This window comes from Trachypithecus francoisi, unplaced genomic scaffold, assembly GCF_009764315.1.
Source record: "Trachypithecus francoisi isolate TF-2019V2 unplaced genomic scaffold, Tfra_2.0 Lachesis_group7, whole genome shotgun sequence".
NCBI classification, from domain to species: Eukaryota; Metazoa; Chordata; class Mammalia; order Primates; family Cercopithecidae; genus Trachypithecus; species Trachypithecus francoisi.
Genome location: NW_022681472.1, coordinates 10297838 through 10322875, shown reverse-complemented (window position 1 = coordinate 10322875; position 25038 = coordinate 10297838). Strand labels below are relative to the sequence as shown.

General features: G+C 40.1%; 1 protein-coding gene across 1 annotated transcript in view; it reads right to left on the bottom strand.

The window, feature by feature from the left end:
• The window catches only part of XKR4 (XK related 4), a 433210-nt gene extending 408599 nt beyond the window's left edge, over window positions 1-24611 (bottom strand). The window contains exon 1 of the mRNA XM_033202505.1: window positions 23609-24611. Within this exon, the coding sequence (XP_033058396.1) occupies window positions 23609-24414 (806 nt within the window). The 5' untranslated portion in view covers window positions 24415-24611. The remainder of the gene's footprint in view (window positions 1-23608) is intronic.
• Window positions 24612-25038: the final 427 nt, after the last annotated feature.

Genomic DNA, 25038 nt, shown 5'->3' with positions numbered 1-25038 from the left:
CCAAAGCAAATTTAGCTGTAATTCACAAACTGTATTTTTCAGCAGTGAAGTAGCTAGAACTGAAAATCTGATGGGAACTTTTTATGGAACTTCTCTGGGTTGTGATGGGCTTATTTCTTTACATGCCTCTGTTCTCCCCCATCATATTCCACCTCTACCCTGTGATTGCCAAAGCACAATTTTCCTTCTGAATTGTATTTGTTGAATCCACTCCAGCTGGTTTAAGTAGAGAAAGATTTATTACAAGATATTTTATGACTTGAAGAATTTTTGGAGGGATTGCAGAACCAAGCCCGGATACCCCATGGCCACGAGCAATGCAGCTGGACAATGATGAACCACAACGGAGGCTTTACTTCCAGCAACTCTATTGGAGCTATGACCTGCTGCTCAAAGGAGGACAACAAGGACAGGACATTAGAATCTCCATCACTGTTTCCCCAGAAGAACAAAGCATTTCCCAGCATGCAGCCATTACCTTAACTTGCTCACTTTAAATTCCAAGTTACCACCAATACAAGTTTTTGGTAGAAATGCGTTCTCTAGCTGCATGAAAGGGCTGAAACTTTTTTTTCTTTCCTCCTCCCTCCCTTCCTTCTTTCTTTTATTAATTAATTAATTTATTTCTGTAGCTTTCAGTTTCTATCAGATAAGATGCACCAGAAGTGAGTTGGTGTGGGTGTCCAGTGAGCCAATCTATAATAACTGCTCATAAAAAGAAGGAATACAAAATTCTCCACCTCTCCAGGTGAGGACTACAAACAGGGCCCACTTCAAGGACATACAACCTGTGTAGTAACACAGGGCTCGCACTTAGAAGGGCCTTGTATTTGGTTTTGAGAGGCAGATTTTAAACACTGAGCAAATACAAACAGAATTTTAAAACAAGGACAGATTTATTTACTTATAAGTAAACTTGTTCATCTTTTTGTATGTTAAATTTTTTTTCTGGGAATTGTCTTCGCACATTCTTTGCTTATTTTTTAAAATGAGTTGTTGGCCATTTTTTCTTATTAATTGATAAGAAATGTGATGTTAGGGATAACAGGTTTTTGTGTGTAATATGTATTGCAAATAAATTTTTCCACGTCTTTGGACTGTGTACGGCTTTTCCTTTTCTTATTTTGCAAAAGGATTTTACCATATTAATGGGCAATATTTGTGAAGAAATAAAAAACCAAGGCTGGGCGCGGTGGCTCACATCTGTAATCCCAGCACTTTGGGAGGCCAAGGCGGGCAGATCACCTGTCGCGAGTTCAAGACCAGCCTGACCAACATGGGGAAACCCTATCTCTACTAAAAATACAAAATTAGCAGAGCGTGGTGACGTGTGCCTGTAATCCCAGCTACTCAGGAGGCTGAGGCAAGAGAATCGCAGGAGAATCGCTTGAACCTGGGAGGCGGAGTTTGAGGTGAGCTGAGATTGCATCACTACACTCCAGCCCGGGTGACAAGAGCGAAACTCCATCTCAAAAAAAAGAAAAAGAAAAGAAAAACCAAGTTAATAATAATAATTGCAAATAGAACTTCTTACAATCTATAACCCTATGAAAAACACTTGCTAAAATGGATTTTTTAAAAATAGGTAAGATCTGGTATACCCACTTCTACCATCAACAGTATTTTGTAAGAAAACAGCTCATGTTAAAACTTATGAGTTTAAAATACCTTCATAGAATTATGAAGGTATTGCCACAATTGGCTGCCTAGCACTTGATAGAACTTTACTAAATACTTTGATGAATTATCAACTGTAATATTTCAAGCATGGATAGACTAATTACCTTTGAATAAAATGATGGTAATCTTATATTGCACTTAGAAATCTCAATCTAGCTTTCCAAGTAAACATGAGGATATTGACTTTGGGAGGCTAAGGTGGGAGGATTGCTTGAGGCCAGGAGTTCAAGGTTGCAGTGAGCTATGATTGTGCCACTGCTCTACAGCCTGGGTGACAGAGCAAAATGCTGTATCTAAAAAGAAGAAAAAATAAAATAAAAGGATATTGAGAATGGTTTGGATGGCATGTACGTCTGAGAAAACAGCAAAAACCATGGCCAAATGTCCCTAAGTTACTGAGATGCTGAAAGCTCCTCTGAAGCTCAACGCTTACTCTGGTGTTATAGAATTGTGCTTTAAAAAATGTAGCTTTAAAAGTTAATGAAAAAGATAAAAATGACACCAAGTGAATGCAAGGAGATACCATATAACAGTAATAATAATAAACAATCATGAGCTTTAACTCTTACAGCAGTGCTGCTGCTCAGAAACAAACTAAAAGGAACCTTGAAAAGGGAAACCACCACAGCTCCTTTTGTCCCACCTTCAGGGAACAATGCTGTTCACTCTGTATGAACCAGAGGCTAGGGAGAAGGAATATAGTTTTGCTCTACTAAAGAAGGTTCCAGAAAGAGCTCAGAAGAGGGTGTGGTGATAGCAGCAAGCAAGCAGATGAATGGCCAAGGAGCACAGCAGAAGGAACCACATGGAGAGTGAGCAGCGTTGCCAGCTTGGGAAAATCTGAGCCAGTATTTCAAGTCAGGCAGGAGAAGTCAGGGGAAGTTAGGGGAGGCATTTGTAAATCTGCATGGTGTTAAGATGACAGCTTTGAAGAGGGCAGAGAGAGGGTATAGGCCACACTTAAAAGAAGAAAACTCACCTTGTTTTAAAGATAGTGACAAAACAAAAAAGTAGACATCATGGGATTGCTATACCTAAAAACAGTTTATGGTGACATGCAGGCAGGTCAAGATGGGGGGGTTGCTAGGATTACTCTTGCCATTGGTTTGTGTCCAATGAGAATTGTTAACTGTAAAATGTAGTTTCAGAGCCTAAAAAAAAAAATGGTGCAAATTTCATCACTTGTTTGCTCTCAGTCCTTAAGAGAAAACAAGAATGGGATCAGCACACTAATAAATCATGGCTGCCATTTGGAGGTGCGGGGGTCTCCCCTGTGGGACACACACACAGCAGGAGGGTATTACATGGAGGCAGGTGTCCGAGGCTGCTTCTAAGAAGAAGCAGTGAAACCAGCAGGACCAAAGCTACTTGTTAAGGGCCAAGCCCGTCCTGGGTCTGGGATGGAAGGCACTCCCAATTTCTCAGTGGATAACTGCTCCTGAGATGTTCTCGAAGGGAACCAACAGGCAGACTTAGACAAGGCAGTGTCATCATGGACTGAGGGGCTCTGAGATTCCTGAGCCCATGCTCTGGGCTCAAAGGGAATCCTGACTGTGGAAATCCACTCCTTCCCACTGGCCTGATGCCAGCTGCTAAACTCACCAAGGAGGGCAGGGGCATGTTTCATGGGAATGTCCTAGGCATCATATGCCTTTTCATTTCTGTGGATGCGGTAAACAAGTAAAAAGAGTATCTAGAAATTAGAAATTTACTCAGTTTTCGTGGGAATGAATATAAAATCCTCTAATAATTTGCTGATTTCCATTTCATTCATTCAATCAATAAATATGTATTAAATGACATGGACCATATAGCATACCACATGCTGGTGATACTGCTGTGAGCAAATTAAAGTGTTTCTCTTTCCATGAGGAGCACATTTCAGAAAGTGGCAGAATTTAGAAAAGAAACTAACCAGTGTGAGGCTAAGAAAACCAAGAGTCAATCTGAATCAATAACGCTGTTCCGCAGTCAGTGGAAGGTATTAGTAAAGAAGTGCAAGCCAACAGGTAAATATCAGGTACAAGTGGGTTCACAGAGGAAATTGTACACACACCCCATGAAGCTCGATCCACACCCCGCCATTCCGTCTTCACCCATCCTTCCAGTTCACTTTCCTCTCATTCCGTGGAAGACCCCCTCCATGTGACCACAGTGAACTCCTCAGGTGACTGCAGGTTTGATTAATCATTTCTTAAACAGAAGGGAAAAAAAAGGCGGGCACTTTGCTGCAAGTCACAGCATTTAGAATAGAGTTCATTTGAACAATATTTCATTCAATTGTTATTGCATCTCATGTTTGTCCAGTGGAATTTCAGAGCGTTCATCTCTAAATCAGGTAGAACTTTGTTCTTCCTTTGAAGCACAAGAAAACGTGATTCTTTAACATGTGCTAATTCCAAAAACAGAAAGAAAGACATGCTCACATACTGACTATTCACAAGTCATTCCGTTCTAATCAACAGACTTACAAATTATTTTTCACTCCTCAGAGGTAAAAGTCTCAATCCCTTTCAAAGCTAAGAGGCTTCAGCCAGATAGAATACTGATTATGTTTAATTAATTTAATAAGGTTTTAGTGTCATTCTCAGCCTTACTAGAATAGTCATAAGGCATCATGTAAAATTTTCAGTTTCACAGGTATTTGTATAAAATTTTAAAACCAAAAAAAGCTTAAGATATATTAACAAATTTGGGAACACACATTGAAACAAATTGTTATGCAAAATGAAGAGACATTTCTACTACTTTGATATGTGACACTGATATTTGACACCAAAGTTGTTTCTATACAGTAAAAAGTAAACAAGAAAATTATCTGACTATATGATTTAGGCCAAAAATTATTAACATGGCCATCTTATTTGTTGGCTTTAGTCAAACAAATGAAGATGAAATTTTTAATTCATTATCTGCTTTTAAAAATTACAAAAATAATTCAGCTCAATCCTAGCTAATACTATAACAATTTAAATACAGATTCTGCCAAGGCCTTTTAAAAGATTTTTTAAAAAGAAGATTTTCTGCCATTTATATATACAGTTTCCATTCAGGTCCATCAGAGGCGGAGCCCAAGCGGAGCAGAGGTAAGTGAATCAGGCTGCCACCCCAGGGCAACTGTCCAACTCTCAGGCAGAGCTCCAAAGTACATCAAAGGGGTGCATGTGCACACGCGCGCGCTGTGTGTGTATGTGTAATGTTGTATTTGTGGTGTGCCTTTTTTTCTGTAACATAAAAAATTATTTACCTCATAATTACATTTGTAAAGTAATAATTATACTGATAATTATAGGTTTTGTTCCAATAGTTTTTTATTTCCCCCATGTGAATCTAGAGAGTTGGTACCAGAACTCATGTCTACGTGTCCAGCAGAATAATTCCATAGAACTACCTAATCACTGGAATAAATATGATCTTTTAGAGTAATTTAAATTTTTATTATTTTATGCATTTCTCATCAAGCATAATTATGTGATCTGTACTATAAAGCATAAATTCTAAATAGCAAACTACTCCCTAATTTTAGCGTGTCTGTAACTTGGACAAGTTCACAGTATCTTAACTCTTTCTAGAATAACATCATGTGCCCTGATTCACTACTCTGTTCCCCAACATAGGCTCATTCGGCACAGGGTAGGTGCTCAGAAGTTGGTAAGTGCAGGAATGTGAAATGGTGCAGCCACTTTGGAAGACAGTGTGGTAGTTTCTTACAAAACTAAATGTACTCTTCCCATATAATCCAGCAATTATGCTACTTGGTATCTACTCAAATAAATTGAAAACTTATGTCTACACAAAACCCTGCATACAGATGTTTATGGCAGCCTTGCTCACAGTTGCCACAACTTGGAAGCAACCAAGATGTCCTTCAGTAGGTGAAGTGATAAACAAGCTGTGGTACATCCAGACAATAGAATATTATTGAGCACTAAAAAGAAATGAGCTGTCAAGCCACAAAAGATATGGAGGAATCCTAAATGCATACTGCTAAGTGAAAGAAGACAATCTGCAAAGGCTACATACTATATGACTCCAACTACATGACATTTTGGAAAAGGCACAACTTCAGACAGCAAAAACATCAGTCATTGCCAGGAGTGTGTGGGGATGGAGGGAGGGTGAATAGGTAGAGCACAAGGGAGGTTTCGGGCAATGAAACTATTCTGCATGATACTTCATGATAAATACATGTCATCATACACGTATTTAAAACACAACAAGTGAACCCCAATGTAAACTATGGACTTTAGTTCATGATAATGTATCAACATTTTCCATCAATTGCAACAAATGTACCATACTAATGCAAGATGTTAATAATAGGGGGAACTGGAGATGGTGGGTGGGAGAAGGGGAAGAGGGCATAGGGGAACTTTCTGTACTTTCCATTTAATTTTTCTGTAAACTGAAAACTTCCCAAATGAAGATATACTGAAATAAAAGGGGCCGGGGTCTCAAAAGTACCATTTTCTGAAGAATATTTACTGAGCAGTTTCTAACCCATGTTCCCAAAGTATCAAAGACAGAGAATTTAGCACATCCTCATAATTTGAATTCCCTGGACCAGTCAAGAACCTACAGCTCACCTACAGAGGTCTTTCCCAGGGTGGAATTCACCTGCCTATAAAACAAACAGAAGTTCATTTCTTAAAGTAAGAAAGGTAAGCCCTACTTAAAGTCAAAATACATGCTACAGTGACAGCTTAGGGAACCGAGAAAAGGGAGAATTAAATTTACAACCAAACTCCCTTTAGGCTCAACAAGAAACCCATGAATGAATGGCAAAGTCAGTTACCTTTGGCACAGGAGGTTGGTTTAGCAGCAGGCTCCATTACCAGGAATCCCTAATTAACTTCTGTCGAGAAATTTCCTAGCTAACTGGAGCTGATTGTGAAAACAAACCCTCCCTCTGACTTGCACACATGTTCATGCACCATTGTAAAAGTTCAGGGTAGTTATTACTAAGTTGTCACAGGCTCATTAATTATCCACTATACTGTATTTAGCTTTACTCTGGTAAATCTTTTTTAATTGCCCAGCCTGCATTTACAGAGCATCTTTATTTAACATGCTCCCAACTCTGTTTATGTTTATGCCTTTTCCAATAATTCATTAAGTAGAGTTCTCAACCAGTACTACCAGAATCTTTAGAAAGAACTCAGCCAAGCCCACTTAAGTGCTTTCACTCCACTCATTACGGAGCCTTTTAAAGCTCAGAAGATTTTTCAAGTCCACCCCTCACTCGCACTTCCTTTTCCCCACCTCTGAAGAGTACAGGAGACTTCTTTCTCCAGTATTTTCAAACTGCAATTCATTCTTTCCCACTTTGAAAAGGAAACTGTTTGAAAACACATGACTGAGTGTGGCCTGTGAGCCTCCCCTGACACTCATTGCTGTCCATTCCTCAACACGGTCAACTTCAGATGCCTTAAGAGAGCACCCAAGTTGCTTATTAGTTTGGCCCCAAACTCCCTTCTCATCTGCTGTCCTTCTCTCCCTCTCCCCTTCCATTTCAGCCCTCTACAAAACACAGCAGAAGACATCTTTGCCCATTCTTTTTTTTTCTGCTTAACATTCTCTTAAGTCCCATTTAAAAGCTCCTACCTCTGTGAAACCTTCCCAGCAGGAGTCCCTTCCCAGCCTGCATTCTCTCTGCCCTTGCTGATAATGCAGGGCCCCTTTGAGGTATAAACAGTTACAAATGGCAGACTCTTGCAGGACAGTGAATTCCCTGAAGTCAGAGAGCACATTTTGACAACGTGTGCACGCTCAGAGCCTGCTCATAGTGAATGCTTGGTAAATATTTACTAAATGAATGAGTGAAGGCATTTTCACTCCACAGTACCTGAGTTTAATTAAATCATATCTGCTGTTTCAAATACATCCTAACCTATGTAACTACATGATCACATGTATATATGGAAGAAAACCATGAAAAAAGTCAGTGCTATAGATTTTCATGTTTCTTATAGCATATTACTCAGTATCAAAAATCTAAGTAAATTAGAACCAACTTTTATGCCATGAACTTCAAAAAACATATTTAGAAGCCACCTAGTCTCTCCAAAAAACCCATACTTTGCAATAAAATCATTTAACTAAAAGAAAAATGATACTGCACAGTTATTAATGGAATGCTCCAAAAAAATTAAAATAAGGACCAGATTAAAGTCGGTGAGTCCTTTCAATGCAAGTCATATCCACTTTTGAGAAGCATCTTGGGAACAAGGGAATTCTTTTGATTTTTCTAAATGAACATTTGGAATTGTTCATACAAAGACTAGCTGTATCTGATACTGAAAATTTTGAACTGCACACACTTGAGAATGATGAATCTTCTAGCACTTGCCTATGCTGGACTGTTTCAGTTGGTCCTCTGAGATAGGTCTTAGGAGTTCAGTCTGAAGTATGTCACATAGATATAAATCCTAGTGGCCTCAGAGAGACAGAGATGTGACTGACGGAGGGGCTCTGCTTTGCATGCTTGTAGTAGAATTCATAATTCATGAACATATGTGGGGTGGAATGCTGCTAGTATATGCAAAGCATGACTACATACAAAATGAGGATATAAATACAAGCTAATGATATACTATTCACATGGGAATGGAACCTACTTAGCATTCTTTAGTACTTAGTATTCCCAGTGGAAATAACATGTATTTTACCAGTAGGTATCAAATGAATTTGACACATTTTAGATAAAATTGACCTGTAGTCTCCGTGTTTGAAATATGTGTGACATATCAATCCCAGAAGCAGTTTATCAGAAATCTAGCTCAGGTCAATAAAATGTGAATATCAGTCCACATGTAGATATTCAGTAAGGTATATAAAAAGAATTGATATTCTCGGTTAAGGTGCCAGTTTACATAGAACTACAGAACTAGAAAAATTCCAGAAATGATCTGATTTAACTCCCACCCAACATTTTATAGTTGAGAATTTAACAGCATTAAGTGAAGACTCAAATTTGACGCCAACAGCTAGTGGTCACCCTGGTGGTCAGTGGAAAAACCCATAATTGGTCTTAATTAGTTCTCATTGATGTCATGGTAAAATTGAACTCATTACTATTTTTAGCACAGTCTGAAATGTCAAGAAATGCTTCTCCAGGTGAGTCTTGGATTAACCTTGGAATAGTAAGAGATAGTGGGAAAAGCATGAGATTTGGAAACAAAAGTCATGAAAGTGAGCCCAGGTACTTGCTACTTGGTAGCTATGTGCACTTGAGCAAGTCTCCTGCCCTCTCTGAACCTCAGCTGGTTCATCCTCAGATGGGAACAGCAATAATCCCTACCCTGGGAGCCTCATGCGAAGATCGGATGGTTTAATAGAATGAATGTGCATGGCAAGCTACAATGGCACTTACAAAGATTTACTCCTTATCATCACCATCAAATACTACTTATTAATCCACCAAATAAGCACAGCATGTTGCTCGGCCTTAAGCAAGGCAGGAAGCAGGGAAGGCTTTACTCATATTAGGGATTTTGTCTCCTAAAGAGTCCATTTTTACCAGCAGCTAATCTTATTTGCAAAATCCATTAAGTAAACCTGCCTCAGCAGCAAAATAACTAACTGCCCTTTCCCTGGTAACTTCTAGTAAATTCTTATATAGTATTTTGAAACATTTCACTTTGGATTTCCCTCTTCTCACTCCTCAAAAAGCTCTGACATCATCTAGCTTAGCAATGTCCAATAGAATAGAATAATGCAGGCCACACATGCAATTCTAATTTTCTGGTAGCCATATTTATAAAGTAAAAAACAACAAGTAAAATTAACTTTCATCATATATTTTTTATTTAACCTGGTATATCCAAAACATTATTGGTTCAACATGAAATCAGAATAAAAATAATAAGATAGATACTATTTTTTTTCATATCAAGTCTTTTAAGATCCCTTGGGTATTTGACACTTAGAACACATCTCAATAGGGACCAGCCCATTCCAAGTGCTCAGCGGGCACAGGTGGATAGTAGCAACCATATGGAAAGCCATGTGGGGTGACCACACCTACTGAAATAGGAGACGTAGAAAAATTAACTTAGTAACTCTCCATGGAAGCATTTAAGAACACTGAACCAAACGATCACCTCCTAGCACTTAGATGGGGGAGGGAACCCTAGCAAGAAAAGTGACAGCATAGCAACACCAGCTGTTACATGAAAGGGAAATCAGAAAACGAATACTTTGAAAAGAGGCATTTCTGGGAAGGTCATCTGTTTCTATCTTGTTTAATGTAAAATAAGGAAATCAATAACATGTCTACATGAATATACATTTTATAAGGTACCATTCTCATTAACCCTTTATTCTAAACTATAGACACTGCATGTCTTGTCATATTGTTGAATGTTACATTTCTCATGTAGGAAGACAAATGGTGAAGCATGCCATCAAGCTGAGCCATCCTATTTCTCGTTACAGTAAACCTGTGCCTTGTGGGCCTCAGGGGTCACTGAGGGGAGGGGAATTGCAGGGAGCAGGTTGTTCACCAAACTCTTGCTGTATTGTTTTATCTAAACATGCAGCTAACTCCTGGCTGTGGCTTAGTCCTTCACACCTGGAGTCCCAGTTCAATTTTCCTCAGTCCCTATCTCAGTTCTTTCTCCATGTAGATTCAGAGGCTCTTCAGTCTAGGAGATTAAAAGCTAAGACAGAGGAATGTTCAGAAACCCAGCCTCACTCTCCACTATCCCTTCCATCCAGCCAGCATACACAAACTTTGTCTACCCTCACTACTTCTTTTTCAGAAAAATATAAAAATAAGCCCAGAACCAGCCCACTCCACTTCTCTGAGCAAAGACAACCACTATCATGCCTTGGTGAGAGCTCTTCACTCTTTGTTCTCAGTGTCTGGTTACTCTGAAGCCAGTGGTTCCCTCAGCATCCACCACTGTTGGGAAGGCCTGGTCCCTCTCTCACTACCTCCTGTGTACTTTGATGACTCCTGTCCTAATGCCCAAATGAGTACTGCATAAAACTGTGAGAGGCAGGCAGTCAATGTGCTTAATTATTTTCTTAGAGATTGGTTCTGCAACATAAAACCATAAAATAATGGACTTTTTTTTTTTTTTTTTTTGAGATGAAGCTCTGTCACCAGGCTGGAGTGCAGTGGCACGATCTCGGCTCACTGCAACTTCTGCCTTCCAGGTTCAAGCGATTCTCTTGCCTTAGCCTCCAGAGTAGCTGGGACTACAGGTGTGTACCACCACACCCAACTAATTCTTGTATTCTTAGTAGAGACAGGGTTTCACCATGTTGGCCAGGATGGTCTCGACATCTTGACCTTGCGATCTGCCCACCATGGCCTCCCAAAGTGCTGGGATTACAGGCGTGGGCCACCGCACCCAGCCAATGATGGACTTTTAATAAAGATTTAAATCTTTCACTTCTTTTGCCAATCAAAACATTTCACATTTTGCTTAAAGCACTGTCTATAAGGAGATTCATTTGTGTGTGTATGTATGCACCTATTGCTGTTAAGTTTCTAAGCAACAACACTTGCTATACTACACTTGCTATATAACCCAGCTCATACTAGGTGTTTGGTGAGAAAGCCAGTTACAAATACCTGGAGCAACCATATTTCCCATTAATGTCCAGCTCAGATTAGCCTTTCCTGACCATTTGAGCTTAAATTTCCCTCCCCAGCAGTAGTTGCTCCATGCTTTTCAAACTCTAATGTGCATACTAATCACCTGGGCACCTTGCTACAATGCTGGTGGTGATTTGGCAGAGCTAGGGTGGGCCTGAGATTCTGTACATCTGAGAAGCTCCCAAGAGATGCTGACAGTTTGGGTTTGCAGAGTCCACCTTCAATAACAAGGCCACAGGTCCGTCCTTGGCACATCGTCACAAAGACATTTGTGGGGGATGCCCATGACGAGGCTCCTTTCCTAATGAGTAGACTTTTTGAAAGCATATTATTTTAATGTATTTTCCTTACTATAATCCTAACCAGATGTTTGTGGAGTCCATGAATAAAGGGGATATCACTGGTTGCTTATTTTAGTCATTCTATTCTCAGCAACTGATCATAGTGACCAGGTGGTGCTTTAAAAGACAAGTTGCTCATGAGCTTGCAGGCAGTAGACATGCCTGAGTGAGAACCTGTCTGCAGTCCCAGGTCTCTGCCCTCCCCTCAGTAGGAACAGAAGTAGGTCTATTGTGAATATAAATCCAACAAATTTCTCCTCAGTTTTACATTTTGAAGCATGGGCATGGTTTACTATCTTGATGTCCTTGATTTCAGAGTCTCACTCACCTCTTCAATTAGTAAGCTTATTTCTGGCCTTTGTTTGGATTCCCAGGTTTGGGATGATGTGCTTTGGCCCCATCTGTGATAATGTGCTTTGGCCTTCACCCTCTGGACTCTGACTTCCTGTTCACTTCTGATAACACAAAATTTTCAGTCAAACACGCACAAACTGCTGACCCCGCTGATGCTCTCGATACATTTTTCAAAAGAAGATATATAAGCAGCCAACAGACATATGAAAAAAATGCTCAACATCACTAATCATCAGAGAAATGCAAATTAAAATCACAATGAGTACCATCTTACACCAGTTAGAATGGCTATTATTAAAAAGTCAAAAAATAACAGATGCCTGCGAGGTTGCAGAGAAAAGGGAATGCTTTCATACACTGCTGGCAGGAGTCTAAATTAGTTCAAACATTATGAAAAGCAGTGTGGCAATCCCTCAAAGAGCTAAAAATAGGATTACCACTTGACCCAGCAATCCTATTTCTGGGTATATACCCAAAGGAATATAAATCGTTCTATCATAAAAACAAATGCGTGTGTATGTTCACTGCAGCACCATTCACAATAGCAAAGGTATAGAATCAACCTAAATATCCATCAATAGCAGACTGGATAAAGAAAATGTAGTACATAGAACATGGAATACTATACAGCCATTAAAAAGAGTAAAATCATGACTTTTGCAGCAACTGGATGGAACTGGAGGTCATTATCCTAAGTGAAACGACATAAACAGAAACTCAAAGAACACATGTTCTCACTTATAAGTGAGAGCTAAACAATGGGTACACACGGACATATAGAGTGGAATAACAGACACTGGAGACTCTGACAGGTAGGAGGGTGGAAGGGGCATGAGGAATGAAATGCCATCTATTGGGTACAATGTTCACTATTTGGGTAACAGGTACACTAAAAGCCCAGACTTCACCACTACACAATGCATCCATGTAACACAACTGTACCTGCACCCAGTTAATCTATAAAAATCAAATAAATATATATCAAGTTGACCTCATAAACCTGACCATTATCACGACTCAAGCTTTTCTTTCTTTGCCCCTGGAACAAACTCATCTAACAGGAGCTTGATCTGGCTGGTGAAGCCCTGCTTTAAGCTTAGCTGTGATGTATCTCAAAATGGAGGTCAGTACGATTTTCCTACTCCTTCTAAGAACTGAAAATCTGCTCTCTGATTGTGGAATACAATTATTTCCTTTTGTTCATTTCTCTCAGGGCTAAATTTTTCTTCCACTAGCTAACAGATGCATGCCTTATGGACAACACACTACACTCCTATTAGCAGATTAGAGAATGCAACACAATGATATTTCCTAGAGTATTTGGACATGCTTGTTAGATAAAACCTTCAGGCTTCCTCCCTCTTTCTCATTTGATTCCAGCCTTATTTCAAAGTAGGTAGATATTATATCCTTAAATAATTGTAACTCTTTATGACTTTTCAGAAGTAAGAACTCAACTAATATCTGTGCTTTCCTTAGGATGGGGTAAGGAAACCCACCCCCCTCTAGAATTCAAGTTTTCAAACCTAGCCATCACCCCATCAGGAAAAAAATCCCAAAGATACATATTTGTGACTGCCACTCTTAAGGGTAGTAGATTTCCTGGAAATATAAAACTTTATGGAGACATGCCTCTTAATTTGTGTTATAATAACAAATTCAGGTATTATAAAGTGTTTGAGACAGTCTTCTGCAATTAGCCTACATTTTAAAAATGGACTGTTATTAATTTCACTGTTGCAAAACAGGATGTTAATTCATGAGCTGAAAGTCTATCAAAACAAAAAAGCCTTTACAAATCCTTTCCTTGCCTCACTAAGGGATCATTTCCTCATTATTACTGTCACACTGATACAGTGACTATGCCATGAACTAATGATAGAAGTTATAGGGAATCATTTAGTCGCTGTTATTGCTACAATTGCTACCTTTGCTTTGATTATTGACTCTCTGCTACAAAAAAAAAAAAAAACCCTGAAAAGTAAAGAATTCAGCCCCAGACTGAGATCTTTATTCATAACTATTATCTGTACTGCAGAAAAGGAAGTCAGGCTGCTTTCACATGGATGAAATCTGTCAGATTGGTGATTCAGAAAGGCAACTCTGTCCTTCTTAAATAGAGTGGACTTTAGGGGAAGTCAAACCAGTTATCTCAAGTCTTTTTCAAGTGGTGTTCACTATAGATCCTACTTCTATATGTGCATGACTCTCTGTTTGACTCATAGTTACTCACCCCACACAATGCCCACTGCTCTGTTTGTATAAAAGGATTCCCCAACAGGGAAATATGGCAAGTGTATAAATTAAACAAAAGAAGTAGAACTGATTCAAACAGCCTACTTATGAATCATAAAGATGAGAAAATAGTTTGACATACTTTGTTCAGATAATTTTAAAACAGATGCTTAAGGTTTTTAAAATTTTAAAATCTGAAATGTTGGCATGGGGTTAAAAATTGTTCAGCTTCACATCAGATTTCTAAGAACCTAGAATCCAGGGAATTCCTATCCCCAGGGAATTCTCAGGGAGGGCTAATGCAATGCTCTGTTCTTCTAGCAGAGTGCACCATATCCCTATTTTTAACAAGGATAGGCCTGGATGTTGTATCTTTGTATAGAGTTTAAATCCAATTTTCAGCATATTAAATTAGTGGTAGTGTAACCCAAGACAAGCTTTTAATTTAAAAGCAAATCTAGCTCTGGCAACCATTTTCTCATTGAAATAATGAATAGTTCTTTCAAGCCTGTGAAGCGTTGTTCTTATTTCTTAACCACAGCACTCCAGCTGTGCATACCTTACCACATGAAATCCAGATGGCAATTTTGGCTTCTCCAGTCTATATGGTATATATCTTAGAATCAGTGACATGGAAGACTTTTGACATCATTTTGAATACATAGATATGTGTTTTTAATGAAAATTGTTTTATTTGATTATAGCTAAAATTTAGAAATAACATAAGGTTAATTGCATTATATGAATATATTTAAGACTCTCTATGTATGAATCATGCCAGTTCCTGGGAGTTTAGACACTAATATTATCAACCCTGGAAAGTCCCTTTTATATCCCCTTGGACTTACATAAGCAGAGAAAGCCTACAACAGTGGCCTTAGAACACCTGTAAATATTCTAGTGCATATACCCTAGGTACTATGCAAGTAAAAAGAATGTATAATAAGAGCAGAATCAGAACTTTAGACCTGGAAAGAACCTAGGATATTATTTCTAACCAATCACATCATACAGAGAGAAAATTAAGACCCAGAAAGAGGAAACCAAAAGAAGACCTAGTCTGTGAGGCTCCAGGAGCTGGGCCGTGTGTGTCATCTACACCTACAATGGCGCATGACCCTGCGCAGTCAGATAGCCTGCCTGGAATCTGCTGCTATTGGAGACCAAATCATTTCTTCTGATACCCCACATTTAGTCCAATTCCCAAAAGGACAGATGCCTCTTTAAATAAGCTCTATCACTGACATTCTAACTATGACCCTCCCTGTCTATTTTAGGGTTAAAAAAGATCTAACGGTGTCACTCAGACCACCTCAGGGGTTTCTGGACTGATTCATTTTCCTTTTAATCCTTCTCTAGTTTCTCCTACAATTAGCAATCTGTATCAGTTCTATGTATATACTAGATGTGGAATCGATGTTTTATGATGATAAGAATTACAGTGATGATGGTGGTGGTGGTGGTAGTCACAGTGGAGGCTGCAAGCATTTTGAGTAGACTGAAGCATAAAAAATGCCAATACTCCTTCCATATATAAGTATATTCTCAGACAGTCAAGTATAGGTAAGAATTCAATGAAAAATATCTATCAGATAGTTTCTCCACGCTGACTATTCTATCAGCAAAAACAGGAATACAAAGCTGGGCTTCTAGCTGCATTTTTCTCAGAGGGTGACTAGCACTTCACAAAATTTACCCCTATTTTCCCAACACTAGTAATCTAAAAAAAGAGCTGGGGTGATTTTTCCTATCCCTCCCAGAAGACATTGCACCTTTTCTGATTCACTGCACCATTAGAATCTCAGAGAAGCTACTAAGTAGCAAGTTTAGCTACACTTTCATCAAGAAGAAAGAATAGTGCCTGGGTTCTATTCACAGATCCGTAGATATTCACTGAGTATGTATTCTTTTACATTAAGTTCCACAACCACTAGACTAACTTCATGAGAACTTGCCCATGGTCTTTCTTCCTGATCAGCCATGCTGTCACTTACCAAGGACACAATCATGTTGTTGGGATGAGGTCACTTGTTATGGCGGTCAGAATCATGCAATGACATTTAAAAGAAAATTTCTTATGGAGCATTACTAAATATAATTTTCCCTAAATTCCAACAACAATTACACATTACAAGATCATACCTGATAAAACATTCACTCATGACCAGCATCATACTGAACCTTTTATGTGAAAATGCATAAGAATAATAAATCCAACTCTAATCTCTAGTCTTGCTTCCATAGGTCCAGTAAGTGTTCCATACAAATTTCTAAAATAAGTCAAAGAAATGTATTAATCAGATTAGCCAGTAAGTCCATGTAAAGGAGAATCAGTGCATTATTTGTTAGACAGTAATTGGTGTTACTTAAATTCATAGGTGGACTACATCATTCGAACTGTAACATATAAATCATATTTACTAGCAAGTTGCGTGCTTGGATACTCAATCATGAAGAAACATTTTGTAAGAGATTAAGCAGGGACTTTCAAAGCTATTTCTCCAAGGATTTGTGGACATTGTTCAAAACTGATAGTATACGTGTACATAGATGCTACACATTCAACTGTTCTGTTAAGTTAGTCTGTTGGGGAGTAATAAGTATAAAAATATTTACCCTTGTGAAGTAAACACTTCATAGTTCAAGTGAATGGAAGAAATTTATCTTTGCACTAGTTATTGCAAAGATATCACATAGATATACCCACCACAGAGATTTATACATAAATTATTCCAATTCATGTAGAAACCCAGGTAAATGCACAAGGAGCTGTCTGATTGTTTGTGGATTTATACCTGTCAGTTAACTCAGAGATCTCGATGCCAAAGCCAGCACTCAGGGGTGGCATATGGATTTGTGATGCTCCAGGGAAGAAGATACTAAGTCTATAAACCAATGAATAGATATTAAAGTGGCACAATTGCAGTGTTGCACAAAAATGCATTCTACTTCTTTCATCCACTAAAAAGCAAAAGTTAGTCTACTATGTTTGGAGCAGCATGTTATGATGGAGATTATTACAAAATCTCAGAGCTGGAAGATGATCTTCTAGTACAATCCTCTGTATGAGAGTTAGTCTCTCTACCACATCTCTACCTAATTTTCCAGACTATGCTTAGACACTCCAGTGATGGGAAACTCACTCCTTCTAAGGAAGCCCAGTTGATCTGCGGATAGCTTCAACTACTAAAAAAATTCTTCCTTCCATCAATTCAAAATCTCTTCCTATAGGTCCCACCAATTTTGTCCCAGGGGGCCTACACAAAAGTCCAATGCCTCTTCCATGTTACAACTGTTCAGTACTTACTACGGAGTTCTCAAGCTTTCGGGCTTTTCTTCTACCTCATCATCCTCAGTACCATCAGTCATTTTCCATGTTGCTTTCACCCCTCCCATATCAGTCTTAAGTTCTAGCTTAAAACCTCTCCAGAAATATACGACCCAAAGAGGAAAACAATTAAAATTCTCTCTCTCAATTTCCACATCTGCAAAATAGAAGTGGTACCTCCAAGATCACTCAAAGGATCAAATAAGAAATAGAACATAGAAGCTCTCTGGACAGTTAAAGGTGACTAATAAACACAAGGAATATATTTCTATGGATCAGAAGACCTAACTTTCAATAAAGTAAAAACTACTGTATCCTAAGAAAATAACTCTTCAAATAGTAACACCAAAGAAAGTTTTGCCAATAATTTACTTTAGTATAAATACAATTAAAACTTTCAACCTACTTGTTTTTCTGAAAAATGACTCTCCCATCATGATGGGTCTATTTATATGTGCCAATGACATCCAACTCCCCACTGTGAAGCCAATGGATTTCCATGAATGATAGAGACATAACTGAGTCAGAGATGAATAATGACATAGCCTCTGAAACTTTCAACTTTCTGCCATTCCTTTGAATAAAACAGTGTTTTAACACGTTTGTTAACAATCCTCACCCCCTATAATCCTTCATGACTCCTTCATGCCTTCAAAATACAATCTAAATTCCTTTCATTATCTAGCCCAACTAGTTCTTCGTCTTCATCTCTAGCTACTCTCCCTCCTCACTCCATATGTAGAGCATGCACTTAACCTGCCTTGCCTCTCTGCCTTTACACATTGTATCCAGGGCTCTAAAGCCAATGTCCCACTTTACTCAGAAAGCAGATTTTTCTCATCCCTCAAACCTTTGCTCAGATATCCCCTCTTCCAGAGAGTCTTACCTGAACCATCAAGGCGGTTTGCGTTTCTTGTTTCTATCATAGTGCTTATCTTCTTCTATTGAGATGGTCTATTGACTTTTCTGTCTTCCCCATTAGAGAGTAGATTCCTTGAAATATATATATTTTATTCACCTTGGAATAGTTAGTAACCAGCACAGTGCCTTGCACATAGCAGGTGCTCAGTGTATGTTGAATGACTGATTAATATATATGTATAGAGAGGGAACACGTATATGCAGAAAGTAACCATTTGATAAACTCAGCAAATGGCACCAATCTTGCCTAATCTATATCAGAATTCAGGACTAACTCAGAATCAGAAACCACCTTTTTCAATAGTCAAGGGTGTAACCTATATCCTCCCTAGTTTTTCTACCCATTCCTTTTCTCTAGAACCTCTTTATCATTTGCAAATAACTTTTCACATATTTACATACATTATGCCATGAAATCATTAAAACTACTACGAGATCATGTTCCTTAGCTAGGATTTAATGAAACAACCTCAGTGTGTCCTAATGGTGTAGTAAGGAAGGCAATGAACTGAGAGTTCAAAGGCTGAGCTCAAGTCTCTGTTTTACTGTTTAACTACAGGTGTGTCAGTGGAAAGATCCCCTAATCCATCTAAACTGTAGCTCCCTTTCCCACTTTGCCATCCGCAGTGAAGGTAAATTGTTATTTTTATACATTGTTGTCATTATTATCCAAGTTGGCATTTGGAGGTAGCCAATTGAGCCAGAAAAAGCATAGACTGTATGGTAAAATGGGCCCCGTTTTTAATCCTCACTATACTACATAATAGTTGGGTGACCCTATTAAGAGGTTAAGCCAGTTACTTAACCTCTCTGAGACAGTTTTCTCACATATACAGATACTAATAATTTCCTTTTAGGTTGTTTTAAAATGTAGATGATATAAAAAGTAGAAAAAAATTTTGTGTATTTTTAAAGTGCCAATAAAATTATTATTTTTGTTTGGCCAGTTTTTTAAAAATTATTATTATTATACTTTAAGTTCTAGGGTACATGTGCACAACGTGCAGGCTTGTTACATATGTATACTTGTGCCATGTTGGTGTGCTGCACCCATCAACTCATCAGCACCCATCAACTCGTCATTTACATCAGGTATAACTCCCAATGCAATCCCTTCCCCCTCCCCCCTCCCCATGATAGGCCCTGGTGTGTGATGTTCCCCTTCTCAAGTCCAAGTGATCTCATTGTTCAGTTCCCACCTATGAGTGAGAACATGCGGTGTTTGGTTTTCTGCTCTTGTGATAGTTTGCTGAGAATGATGGTTTCCGGCTGCATCCTTGTCCCTACAAAGGATACAAACTCATCCTTTTTTATGGCTGCATAGTATTCCATGGTATATATGTGTGTTTGGCCAGTTTTAAGAATGGCATGTTTATCAAAGTGCTTTGCATGCATCATTATAAAAATATGTAATAGATGTGCCTGTAAAAGCTTACTGACAACTGTACCTTAGGTTATAAAAGGTTCTGAGAAGTCCTGCTGTAGAGAGATCTGTTTAACTTTGTCTAACCCATCATTTTCCCAACTTATTTGAACATGGGACACAATCAGTGTCTTCTGGAATAGCAAACATGACAAGAGCAGAAAAAAACTGTATTTTCCTCACATTTTTCCCAGATGACTCTCATGATGGAGACTCAAAAACAAAACCCAAAAACCCAAAAAAGTAAGAATAGTGAAAACGCTCCCCACTCTACCATCCACTGACTCATTATTTACAAAGTGCATATTTTCTAGAAAACAATTAACTATGTACATACATACACAGGACAAATTCAGGTAGAGTTTTAAGAGTAAACTTCATAATTTCTGAAGGAAAAAGACATTTAGATGCAATTGATCAAAAGAATGAGGACTAAAAACTGTTCTCTTAGGGAATTTGTGATTGCCACTGACTGAACTACACTCTTGGTAATTTCTGGAATCATATGAGAAAAATAAGAAAGGAAAGTACTTTCACATTCATTCACAGGCACAGTTTCTTTAAAGTCATAATTGCTCTTTTCACATGGTGGTAAAAACTCACTTTATTATTTCAAATAGCTCTTTCCCAGCATTACCTCCTGCGACTTTAAAAGCTGCCATTAATTTGCCATTAGTAAACTTTAATTAAAATGAATATGTATCATTGCTTTTAGCAGTTGCATTGTGACACATGTGTAAATACATGCAAATCTTATCCACAATGTTTCAATGGCTATTTCTAAACAAGCAAACGCTTTGATGTTATTTCAAAAGACTGTATCTACAGAAAGCTTTTAGAATCTGGTCCTTCCCTAAAATAATTAGAATTTCATGGAAACACAAGAAGCAGTTACCAACCTAGCTAAAATCTATTTTATTGATCCTAGAAAGTAGCATGTTAAAACATGAATAATGACCTCTGTGCTTTGAACCACTCAGTACTCTGGTGTTTCTGCAATATTTGTGTATAATGTATTGAAAAGAAAAGCTAGAAGAGGCAGAGGGATGCTTCTAATTTAAGGAATCATAGTGAGTCTAATAGAATAATCTGAGATGAGTTGCACTTCATCGGCTTATTATCAAAAATGCACCTACTCCCCCAAAGTTCCATATGAATGTTCAACACTCAGAGAAATAGAAACATATTAGAGTGCATCTGAGTGTCAAGTTCCATAAGCTTTCTTATCCCTTTCCAATGTCCTACATTAGGCTAAAGTTTTGTTTTTTTTGAAAAGTGTACTTCATAAATAGAAAATGATGCTGATTAGTCTTAGATCATGCTTTCACCAGATTACTCTGGCATCCTCCAAATATCTTAACCAGAATCTGAGAGTAGTTAGATTAGATGATAATTCAAACTTATCTACTAAACACATTATTCTGAAAATGTTGACAAATATTTCCAGAATATTATATCTGATAATACTTCCAACTATAATATTCCTCCTAGACGATCACACATTATCAGTATTAACTTCAAAGTCTCTAAGAAAATACTATAGAAATGCTTAACTAAAAGGAGCCATGTGTGACCACAGTTTCTCCAAGTGCTGGGGTCAGTTAATGCATTTGTCTGACAGCCTGTGGTTTTCTTTCTGCATTCAAACCTTACCCTTCTATCCCTGCTCTCTCCACCCCCACTCCCTACCTTTGCAATAACTTTTCTGTATGACAAGTTGGTCCAGTGGCTATGGTCTCTCTGATCTGTTTTTAGGCTCATATCTTTTCCTAATTCTTTCTCACTTTCTGTATATTATTCCCAGAGAAAATTAAGCATCATTTTTCAACTGGGGAGATGTTTGGTTTAGAAGGTATAGTAAACACAACTATAATTAAAAGGATTTCCTCAGTTCACAGAATTTAATATCAGATTTTTCATAAAGTATCAATCTGTTAAAAAGTTACAGTTTTTCAGTTAATAGGATAGAAAAGTATTTGCATTATTTACATAAGTCTAGAAACTTGAAAGGTGCTTAAAATTAAGTGATTTCCAAATCTTGATAAAGTTTGAAAAAGTTAACAAATGCAATATTAAGCTTAATTTACCATATTATCAGATTAGAAATGCTAATCAGATGCATCCTAGCCACTCAGTAATTTCAATAATTAAATTAAGCACTTAAGTCCTTCATTATACTTGAAGAGCATCAAGCTATTTGTCTTCCCAACAGTCATCCATGGGAAATATAGCTATCATATTTAACTAGCATTTCGAAAAGTTACTTTGAGTCCAAAATATGTATGAAGGTTTCCAACATCAATTTGTCTGACTGCATATCAAATATCACTTTTCCAGAAAGTATCTGCTTAAAAAAAAAAGTTTCACAATCTGAAAGGTCACCATCTATGGCAATGTTCAGTCAGCTTTACAAAGCACTGGTCCCAGGAAATGTTGTGAAATTATCACACTTGCTCTTCTCAGGTGAAAACATGGTTGTTCGTCATAAATAAAAAGAAATTTGTGGTTCTATTCCACAAATCCTCCGAGTTGTTTCCACAGGGGATACTTCCGCATAGTCAACAACTCATATCTTTTATCACAAAAACAGCCACAAGTAAAATTGAAAAAGAGCACTAGTACCACAGAGTGCAGTTCCATATTGATGTACTTTCTAGGAATTGTCCTCATTTCACTTATACCACCTATTTACTAAGTTATTTTAAAACTGAAAAAAGCTCTGAGATATTTGATTCTATAGATTCCATACAAGTAATTTTTACAGATGTAAAATATTGCTTCGAAATCTGCTAGTAACATATAAAAGTCAAAAGAATGTATTCCTGAGCATACTATTTCATTCTGCTCCTAAGTCCATGCAGTGACTGTTCAAGTGGTGGTTTCCCTCTGCCCAAGTTTAGCCTTGTATTCCAGTTTATAACTGAAGTGATCCCTGTGTAAAAACACTTGGTAGATCAGATGATAAGTAGCAAAGTAGCCAATGAAGGTGCCAAATACAACTAAAGTTAACATGGTGCCCCACCCCTTTTCCAAAGGCTCGTATTTATATGAGAAATTACATATGGAGATATTGCAAGATAATCAGAAAGGGCACTCTAAAAGTAAATCTGGGCCCCATAAAGTTTACTGACTCATGCTCGGAGATATATATATATATATATATATATATGACAAGTCTTTTGCTTATTAGGATCTTTACTTTGAGCAAAGCACTTCTTCAGCAGTGATCATTAATATGTGGGTACTTTTGAGCAGCAGCAACTCCCATTTCACTAAAATTAGCAATTTTTTTCACCAGGGAACAAAAGAAACCATCCAAATGGCAACACACACCTCAAATTCAACATAAAAATAAAGGAATTTTAGAACATGTGACAGGAATCCTCTCCTACTCACTGAAACAATATCACTAAAAATTGGGAGGGGGGGTTGTGGCATGCGAAGAGCGAGAAGCCAGTGAGGCAGAGTGGGAAGACAGAAAGGATGAGGTGATCGAAACCACTTTGCTGTCCTTCCCTTGCTTCTCACTTCCCTCCCACCCTAGACTGAGATTGCAAATTTTAAAAATGCAAGCCCCAGTTCAAAAGAAACCCCCAAAACTGGAAGAGTGTGACTAGGGTTACTACCATAGCAACCCTGAAAGATTTCCGTGCAAAAGCAAAGCAGTGGGGATGTAGTAGCAGCAGCAAGCCTCCCTCTTCCCCCACCCATTACAGTACCTCCAGATTTGCCCGAGCTGCAAGATGTGGATGAGTGACTGCAGGAGCCAGATGCAGAAGGAGCAGGACGCAGACCTGTGCTTGCCACTGGCCCGGGTAGCCCCGCTGCTGTTGCTGCCGCTGTTGGCCGCAGCGATGTTGCTTTTGCTGGCGTTGGATGCTTGCCTTTGCGGCGTGGAAGGACGAGCCTCGCCTTCTCCGGCTGCAGACCCACCGCCGACCACCGTCTTGCAATCGGCTCCAGGTTGCGGACAGCTGGAGGCAGCAGCGGCTGTGGCGCTGTCCTCGGTGCTGAAATCGTGCACAAACCAGCGGAAGCTGAACACTTGCACCGACAGCGAGCCGAGCACCACGAAGAAGAGCGTGAGCCCGAACCACCAGCGCTGGCCGCGCAGGTAGTAGTCCACGGCGAGCCAGACGTCCGTACCCACGTCCGCGAAGTACACGGCCACGGCGGCCAGGATCCAGAGGCAGTCCCACAGTGAGTAGCGCCGCTGCTCCCTGCCCAGGCGCAGGCACAGCGCCGCCGAGCCCGCCCCGCCGCCGCCCGGGCCGGCGACGCCGCCGGAGCCGCCCGAGCCCCCGGAGCTGCCGCTCCCGGCGCAGCAGCAGCAGCAGCGCGAGCAGCCGCGGCCGTCCGGGCAGCAGCCGCCCCCTGCCGCCTCCTCGTCCTCGGCTCCCGACCCCGACGGCAAGCCCGGAGCCAATCCCTGCACCGAGCCCGAGTGGTCCGAGTTCTGCAGCGGGGTGAACGCCACGTCGCTGCTCTTCTTCATTTTCAGCCTCCCGTCTGATTTAGCGGCCATGATGCCTCCACACCGGAGGAGAGCCCTCCTTTATCTGACACCTTTCCCCGCTGTCTCCTCCTCCCGCCACCTCCTCGCCTCGCCCCGGCTTCCCTCCCAGGCGGCGCGGCTCCCCCTCCTCCTGCTCCTGCGCCGGCTCGCCCGCCGCCCGCCGCCGCCCGCCGCCCGCCGGGCTGGGCGCTGGGCCGGGCTAGCGGCGCGCCTGGGGCCGGCAGGAGCGCCGCCTGGCTGCCTGCGCGGAGCCAAGCTGCTCGCGGCGCCCCGCGCGCGCCCCTGCCCGCCGCCCGCGCTCCTCGCCGTCCCGGCTTCGCGGCTGCCGCCCGAGCCGCCGCGGCCGCCAGCAGCAGGAGCAGCAGCGGCCGCCGCGGCGCTCCTCGAACCTGCACATTCCTCTCCTCCCCTCGCGCGCGCTCCCTCCTCCCGCTTCCTCTCCTCCACCAGCTGACTCCGAGGGAGAGGATGACCTCATCCCTTCTCTTCCAGCTGCCGCCGCTCCCACCCTGGCGCGGGAGGGGCGAGGGAGGAGGAGGGCCCCAGAGGAGGGGCCGGGACCTAGAGGATCGGCGGGCAGGGGTTGGGGGGACTGCCCTGGCGAGTCCCAAGGGCCGGGAGGAGCGGCCAAGG